The 9000-nt window shown below is 51.3% G+C and overlaps 1 protein-coding gene across 3 annotated transcripts in view; it reads right to left on the bottom strand.

Annotated features, from left to right (window-relative positions):
* TNRC6C (trinucleotide repeat containing adaptor 6C) overlaps positions 1–9000 on the bottom strand; it is a 151345-nt gene that overhangs the window by 5618 nt on the left and 136727 nt on the right. For all 3 annotated transcript variants that reach the window (XM_025859648.2, XM_025859647.2, XM_073886164.1), the window contains exons 16-20: positions 8674–8841; positions 7351–7542; positions 6735–6878; positions 2532–2648; positions 318–512 (exon numbers count right to left, since the gene is read on the bottom strand). In XM_025859648.2, the coding sequence (XP_025715433.2) occupies positions 318–512; positions 2532–2648; positions 6735–6878; positions 7351–7542; positions 8674–8841 (816 nt within the window). The remainder of the gene's footprint in view (positions 1–317; positions 513–2531; positions 2649–6734; positions 6879–7350; positions 7543–8673; positions 8842–9000) is intronic.

The raw sequence follows: 9000 nt of genomic DNA on the forward strand, positions 1-9000 counted from the left end.
AAGGCTGAAAGCGCCTTCTTGAAGGGCCCAGCGTGGCCCCTCGAAGGGTGCCGTGAGGGCCGAGACCACCTGCCTCAGGGCAGAGGCCGGAAACCATGGCAGCCGGAGCACTGGGCCCACACACTGCCCAGAGTCCAGGGCCCCTTGACCCCTCCTAGGCTCTCCTGGGTTCTAGGGGTGGGGGGAGCAGTTCTTACAGAAGAGCTAGAAGACAAGATGACAGGCACATTTATTCCCTAAAGGGCAAGCAGAGCAGGCCCCGAGCCCCTGCACTCCCCAACCTGCCCCACTTATACACCAAGAGGGCGGATGCGTACCCGAGGAGTAAGAGCTGGTCCAGCCGAGGGGGCTGGCTCCCCAGGTGGAGGAAGGCTTGGGATTGGTTAACCCTGGAGGTGGTCTTGTGGGTGCAGTAGTGTTTCTGGGCACCTTCCACAGTTCATGAGACAGAGAGGCTTGCGTGTGGGAGGCAGGGCCAGAGGACCACGTCGATTTAATGTCTGACAGTTTACCTAGAAGGCAGGGAGAGCACAGGCATTCTTGAGACAGAGAAGAAAAGTCATTGCAGTGTTTGGGGAAGTGTTCAAAGTGCTCTCCGGCACCAGCAGACTGTGGGATAAGAAAGAAACACCAAGTAAAGCACCCCCACACGAGGGTAAGTGCTCTCTCAAATTCCGGCCCAGAGACCACCTGCCTGTGCCCAGTGCCCAGTGGAGGCCTGACCGGGACTTCTTTTTTTTAAAGATTTTATTTATTTGACAGAGAGAGCACAAGCAGAGGGAGAGAGAGGGAGAAGCAGGTTCCCGGCTGAGCAAGGAGCCCGATGTGGGACTCAATCCCAGGACCCTGGGATCATGACCTGGGCCGAAGGCAGCCGCTTAACCGACTGAGCCACCCAGGCGTTCCCTGACCGGGACTTCTGATGCTGAATTCGCTGACTGTGCCAGATCCAAGTCTGCCACCGAGAAAACAGCATTTCCGTAGTTTGAGGTTAAAACTATCCAGATATTCTATTGGGACAAGCTTATAACGGAACACATTAATCGAGGTCAAAAGCCTAACGTGTGTACATCCTTTCCACTATTTCTTTAGCTATCAGTCCCTTTTCAAGGCAGCGCCCCCTGACAACCTGCAGCTTTGAGATGAGCCCGCCAGGCTGCATGACAGAGATGGACGTGTGTGGCCCAGCTGCCGGGGGCCAACTGTTCAGCGTCTCAGTTCCTCCATTGTGGGGAGTGTTTGAAGGCTCGCTGGGAGGAGAAAACCAAACTGCTAACAACTCCGAACCTCAGCTTCTCGTGCGCCCAGGGCTTGGTTGGGAGGTGCACACACCTGGACGTCTGCCAGGCCTGCCTCACCCGTCCACCACGACCAGGACAGGAAGTGCTAGAGGCAGAGTGGTGGCTGTCGCGGTGTCCCTGGGTAGCACACAGCAACCAGACCCTGTGCAGAGCGAGCTCCCCCCTCCACCCCCTAGCCACCAGGACTTCAAACAAACAAACGAACGCTAATCTTAGCAAAGGTGTCATTGATCGGAAAAGCAAAAATGCTATAAAAACTGCCGGAGATACAGGGAAAATGATTTGATTCTGCCCCTTCTCTTTAGCTAAATGACTATAGAGGTAGTAAAGGTCTACATACATGTCCTCTGTAAACGTCAGGAAGAATAAAAATTAGAAGAAGTGAAATAATCCAGAATCTCTCTCTGTTTTCAATAAGATGCTAAACTATATATTGAATCACTGTATTTATACCTGAAACTGCATGGTAACAACACTGGGGTTAAAATAAAATAATAAATTGAGTACGGAGTGGGGAAAAAAAGGATGCTAAAATATATCAGAACGACTTTCTTCCCTAGGTACTGGTATTAAAGGAATTCCTAGGGCATCTTTACACCAGTTTAAAAGGTCTGGATGACAAGGTTTGAAGGAATACAGAAAAACACTTGAAGAAGTCTTTAAACAATAAACATTCCTTCTTTAAGATTTCTGTCTACTTACAAACCTGACACGTCTTGTTAGTGTCTGGGCCTGCATCTCTTTATATCCTTAAAGTCTTAAAATTTTCAGGTTCAGATTCCCCTGAAGTTTTTATGACACACAATTCTCAATTCTCCTCTAAGCCTAAACGAAACGTCTAACTTCAAAAACTTCTAACAGTCTAGGGTAACCGAGAAATAACCCAGGCGGGAAACGGCCACATTTTCTGGGACCTACTCTTGTCTCCCCCATCGACTTCCCAGCAGGGGCTGCCTGCAAGGTCTGAAGGCCTGTGTCCCCCTCACACCCCCTCATGCCGTAGCCACAGGGGAGGGGAGGGGAGGGGAGCAGGTCCGTGTGGGCAGCAGGCACGCCCCGTCCTACAGCCACGCGCCCTTCGCGACAGCCCCACAGAGGCCATGTTCCCATTCCCGCTGCACTTGGCAGGGGGGCGAGGTGCCCGGGCCCCCTCTCTGTCACACCACGCGGCCCCCCAACCCCCCCGGCTGCGGGGCGAGCGGGTGGACGTCAGGAGAAGCCAGTGCATACCTGCAATGCTGGGCGCGGGCGCGATGCTGCTGAAGGAGCGAGCGTAGCCGGAGGCACTGAGCGGCCAGGCACTCGAGGAAGGCAGCGCGGCACTCTGAGATGTCGGGGGGGAGGACCCTGCGGAGGCAGACACGGCGCTGGGACAGTGCCACCCGCCGAGGGGAAGGCTCCGCTGAAGGGGCCGGGCTGGCTGGTGGCGGGGAGGGGCTGCCCACACAGGCGTGCCATGGCCAAGGCCACGACCAGGGTGGGCAGCCGCCCGGATCCCAGGGCCCAGGAGGCAGCGGCAGCCTCTCGGAGGCAGGGCCTCCACGCTCGAGGGAAGAGGATCAGTGGCAGAACGCCGAGAACGCCAGCCAGAGTGCGGGCCGATCGCACGGCCTCCCTCCCACGTAGGCTAAAACTCACAGTACAGGGCACTCGCCATCCTTTCACACCTCAAACTATATCCACAAAGTTGAAAACCAAGCTTTTTGTTGTACATTTTACCGTAGAAAGACCAGCACTTCGTTCTGACTCAAAATGTCTCAGGTGTCCACTAGCTCTTGTCCGAGCCTCTCCCTCGTGACACGGGCATGAGGCAGAGCCCCGTGTGGGGAGCTGGAGGACTGCACCCCCAACTGCAGTCCCCTCCTGTGAAAATACCTGCTCATGCACCTGGGAGGGAGGCGGGGGCGGGGGGCGGTGGCCGCCCCTGTACTGCTCCCTGCTGTCTGGCGGCTCTGGGTCACCCTCCCCCAGGCTTCTCTGAGGAGAGCAGGAAGCCGGGGAACGAGAAGGGTGAAGCAGTGCTGGCAGTTCAGGTTGGAGCCAGAGAGAATCAGAGCTCCTCCGATTCGGAAAGTCACTCCACTGGTGTGTGGAAGCTGGTGGGGCGGGAACATGACATGTAAAGTAAATATGACAGTCTGCTTGTCATAGTTACTTCCATAAACAGAATCTCACAAGACAATGGAAGCCAGATGCAGGGCCCCACCTGGGCTGGTGCACCGGACAACCTCAGGGGTATCCTTCACAGAGACTATCAGGCAATGGGGCACCTCTCAGACTTGTGCAGTGTGCAACCTGCACAGCTGTCTACAACTGGCCTACTGTGATTGACCTCCTAAGAATGAGGGCACAAGAACTCATGAACATTACAAATGATTTGTAATCTGCAGGTCCACAGTCTAAAAGAAAACCAGTCCTACTGATATCCTAAGCTTATGTCCCAAACTCTCCTCTCTCATTTACCAACAAAATGTCATCAACCCAAGATCCCACGATTACAGACTATTTAATCCTCTTTGGTATTTCTTTTATAATTTCACAATAGAGTGCTTAGATTTTAACAGTGTTCTACTTTTGAAATTTTTAATAGTGGAATTTGTCCCATGAAATTATAGCTTATTTTCCTTTCTGGATGAAATGTTAGTATCAATATGCTATGAAATGGCATGACTGTACTTCACCATCCTAGTTACTGTTCATTCTGTACGGATTAAAGCTATACCAACTGAAGGTTGCTGGAGTGGTGGGGGGTAGGAAGGATGGGGTGGCTGGGTGACAGATGCTGGGGAGGGTTATGTGCTATGGTGAGCGCTGTGAATTGTGTAAGACTGTTGAATCACAGACCGGTACCTCTGAAACAAATAATGCATTATATGTTAAAAAAAAAAAAAAGAAAGAAAATAGCAGGAGGGGAAGAATGAAGGGGGGAAAATCGGAGGGGGAGACGAACCATGAGAGACCACGGACTCTGAAAAACAAACTGAGGGTTCTAGAGGGGAGGGGGTGGGGGATGGGTTAGCCTGGTGATGGGTATTAAAGAGGGCACGTTCTGCGTGGACCACTGTTAGGAGGAGGGTGTTACACACAAACAATGAATCATGAAACACTACATCAAAAACTAATGATGTAATGTATGGTGATTAACATAACATAATTAAAAAAAAATTCAAAAAAAAAGTGAATTAGTGAACCCTAATGTAAAAAAAAAAAAAAAAGCTAACCCTACCGTCCGTATACTGTAAATATGTAAACTTTAATATCAAATCAGAATTTAATGTCAATGGCAGGAAATAAAAAACAAAAATGTAAATTAAAAAGCAACACCTAGGTATAACTGATACTCGACAGAAAAAAGAGAATTGCATTTTGAAAATACGTAAAATAAATAAGCCGATACCAAAAGGTTAACAGCTATTCTCCCTGTTTCTAGGGCACGTTTTCTTAATTTTCTTCTCTACTTTAGGTCAAGCTGTTTAATCAAGACGAGGATAGCTGGGGGGCACCTGGCTGGCTCAGTCGGTGAAGCGTGTAACTCTTGATCTCGGGGTTGTGGATCCAAGCCCCATGATGGGTACAGAGATGACTTAAAAATCAGAAAAAAACTGGGGCGCCCGGCTGGCTCTGACCGGGGAGCACGTGACTCTCGATCTCCAGGTCGAGTTAAAGCCCCATGTCGGGTGTGGAGCCTACTTCAAAACAACAACAACGACGAAAACTATAAGAAAAAATATGATGGCTTTTGTGGCTTGGTCCCTGAGCAAGGTCAGCCAAAGGAGCTGCCTAGAAACTGCTGGCGTGCGGGGAGCAGCACACCACGCTCTGCAGAGAGGCAGTGGGCAAAGGCCGGCCTCTGCAGCTCAGCTGAGCTGGGGCAGTGACATTACCACGTCCCCGGTTCTACAGAAAGAGAAGTTCTCTATGCTCCCCTTCTCCCAAATAACAAACCACGAGGCCACAGGAGCAGAGGAGCAAGGGCTCTCTAGGGCGTGCAGGAGGGCCCAGGGGAGCTGCCCAAGACCGGCCCCTGACCGCGCCCAGAGGTCACACGACCGCCCAGGCTGGACGGCTGCTTGCCTCTTTACTGTGGAGCTGGAGGCCCCACCGTCCCATCTGGTCCTGACACCAGCGCCTCTGTCACTTCCAGACCCTCTCCTGCCTGCCTCCGCCTCAGCCCCTCCGGACGGGAGGACAGCTGCTGGGCCCTGCCTGCAGAATTCACCTCCTTCTCAGGAACGCCTTCATCACGCCACGGCGCACTCGCGCAAACGTGGAGGTCACCCGCAATGCCCGAGGGGCCACTTGGAGGCCAGGGGACCACTGGAGGACCCGCAGGGCACCGGCGGGAAGCTCTGTGCGACACTGAGCAACCTCGACACTTTCCGAGGCCTCTCAATACCCGGGTCAGTGCTGCCCTTTCACACCTGCCCACAAGCCTCAGAATCCACTGATGGATGGTCCTGCCGGGACACAACCCTCCTGCCACACTCAGGGCAAAGAGCACTGAGGGCGGAGTCTGACTTCTGGCCGGTGCCTCACGCTGTCCCCTGCCCTCTCCCACAGGCCCCACTTCCTGTCCTCGGTACCACTGTTCTGTCCCTGATGGCACGGCTGCTCCAGGAAGCGGCTGCATCGAAACACAAGGAATGCACAGCATTGAACAGGATGAGCCATACCTCTGCTGGTTTTCTACCAAACCACAGGAACACCTAGAAGCCCATCACTTTAAAGAACCACTAAAGAACTGCATCTCTCCCCCAGTCTTGCTTTAAGCGGGAAACCTGAACGCACATTCTGGGACTGCCTGAGTGGCCTTACTGGGACGAGCGGCCGCGGCCGCCCTGCTAGTCCCTCCCTCTACTGGGACATCGGCGCTGCCACCGTATAATGCCGGCCCGTCCAGAGCTGCTCCATCTGCCCCTCTCAGCGTCATGCCTGAGGGCTGCATGGATGCTTCCAACAGCACAGCCAGCTCCTCACTGCCTCCTCCTGGATCCTCAAGTCTGACATAGGGTGTGCCCAAATCTAGCACCCTGAGCTGTGCCAGGAACGGACTTCAGTCTTTTTACCAGACTTTGTGAAGGAAACAGACTGAGATGGAGGAGGAAGGGGTTGATTCACCTGCAGTTTAAATAGATTTTAAGTGGGAACTTACTCACTGGGAAGCTTAATGGTTAATACTGGGATCTTATAACACAGCGATCAGAAATAATGTGTTAATAAATCCAGGAAATCCATTTCCATTTTCACCATCACCACTACCTCCAGATGGTAAGAAGTGCCCGTAGATGTGTCCCACAGTGTCCCTGCCCTGCGGCCCGCACACCACCCCGGAGCCCCCGAATGCACGCGGGGAGGCCTTCCATGTCGAGCAGGTAGCACCCCATTCTCACCTCCACTCTTAATGACTGAGCCACCCAGGTGCCCCTTCCTCACCTCCACTCTTGAGGAGGTAGCGGTTGACGTCCTGTATGGTGGTATTGATGGTGGGTCCGGTGGGGACACTTCCAGGAGTGACGTCGGGGTCGTTCTCAGGGTCTATATTCTGAAGTCCTTTCCATGGAACTCCAGGATGGAATTCTGGAAAATGCCAAACAAAATGGAAAACAAAACATGAATATTACAGTATCTTCACATCCCTTCATGATAATTTATGGAAATTCTTATAATCTGCTAGTTAAAACAGGAGACACATCCTAGACTTTCAGGAAATCATCAATCCTCTGGAACAAGCTAGAAGCAGGAATTACAGCTGCCACATTAAGAGAGCGTTCAGACGGTGTGGAGTCTAGAAACAGTCTGGCCAGATGCAATACAGCGTCCCTTCTCATTCCACTCCTCTCACTGAACTAAGGGACTACAGGAAAGCGCTGGGTGCTAACCACTTCCCAAATTCGTGTGACAAACGGATTTCCAATGGAAAAGCCAAAGCTATGGGGTTCACGCTTCCAGGACTCTCAGCTCAGATCCTGGCTTCTCTGGACCGGAACCTCTGTCCTCAGGCTTGGGGCAGCTCTGATCTGCCGCCACATGAAGTGTCGCAAGCTCTTACCTGGGGGCCAGTTGATGCTGGAGCCATTGGAGATTTTATCACTGTCAGACTTGGCACGTGACCAGCTATGGGGAACCGCTACAGGAGGACTGGCTGGTGACTCACTGTTCTGGATTAAATCGTACCGGCCGTAGGAGTCGTCGATGGAGGACTTAGCTGGAGGCCCAATGCTTAGACCTCCAGGGATAGCACCTGTGGGGACAGCAGGAGACCAAGAGCTGAGTGAACAGGGGAGCCCCTGAGCCCTCACTGCTAGGCACCGGGCCCTGCCCCTTTCAGAGGTACATGAACCATCAGACTTGGTTTGTCCTGCACTCTCTAAGGATAAGTAACTATTTTGGTTAGCCCAAACTTTGTGGAAGACCAAAATTCTTTTTATTCTTTAAAGATTTTATTTTTAAGTGATCTCTACCCCCACGTGGGGCGCAAACTCACAACCGTGAGACCCAGAGTCGCACACTCAACTGACTGAGCCAGCAAGGCGCCCCAAAACCAAAATTCCTTAAGAACCATTTTAGTTGGTCAAGTTGGAAATCTTGATAAAACACAAACCCATACCATTGAAAGCGGGCCTGTACCTTTCTGGGACCAGCTTATGAGTCTCTGTGCTTAGCGATGGACTCTGTGATTGTGTGCGTCCTGCCCTCCCTCTGGAAGGACATACTGGGCGTGTGAACGCAGGGCCCTTATCTTCTAGACTGGACTGCCTGGCCAGGGGCGGCCACGCTCTCCTGCCAAGGAAAGTGCCCAAGCAGCCTGTGATGATTCTCTTGTAGAATTAACTGTTAGGAAAAACTGTGTTTTTCCTTTTAGGATATTTACACCAAGAGAGAATCATACACCTATTACATTTTCTCTGCCATTTATGCTATCAGGAAACTGGGAGCTAAAGTTAATGCTTACTAGTGAGGTCACTGCCTCTGGTTATTAGCACTTTTGCTTCTTCCTTTTTTCAAAACATCTGATTTTCTATTGTGTTTTATCATTTTATTGAAAAAAAATTCTCAGTAAACAAATTTTTTTGTTGAAGAATACAGATATATATAAAAAATATGTAGCTATGACCAATATTCTTTGCTGCTCTGGGGCATTTTCAACTCCTTCTGGGTTTGTAGCAAAGATCTGGAGGCTGAGGTTTCAGGAAATTTGATTGCGCACTAGCTGGGATCTTACACATTCTGTGATGGAACGGAAGATTCCGTTCTAATGGAATTCTCAGACAAGAGATGCAGTGTGAGTAATAAAAGGAGCATGCTCTACAACCGGACAGTCAGCGAGTGGAACAGGAGCGACTGGACCCCAGGCACCCCGGCTTGGACGTACCATGCTTGCTGGGGTTCTGATCGAGGGGAGAAGCAGCACCGGGTAAGTTGTCCATCGGGTTGGGGTGTGTCCACTGAGGGAGGCGTGACTGGGACTGAGATGGGTCCTTCACTGACAAACCACCAGTCATGTCCATGCTGTTGACATTCATGTTTGGGTTCAGTCCAGCTAAAAATACAAATGCTATTATGATATGCCTGCTCTTCTTCTAAATTTTATTACATCCTAAAGCTCTCCTGGAGAATCAATCCAAGTCTTAACTCATGGCCACATACTTAACTCTTTTAATGCTGGTAGAAAGAAAAGCTTTTTGTCTTTTTAACAACA

Source organism: Callorhinus ursinus, unplaced genomic scaffold, assembly GCF_003265705.2.
Source record: "Callorhinus ursinus isolate GAN/ISIS: 27379988/994484 unplaced genomic scaffold, GSC_fseal_2.0 scaffold68, whole genome shotgun sequence".
NCBI lineage: Eukaryota > Metazoa > Chordata > Mammalia > Carnivora > Otariidae > Callorhinus > Callorhinus ursinus.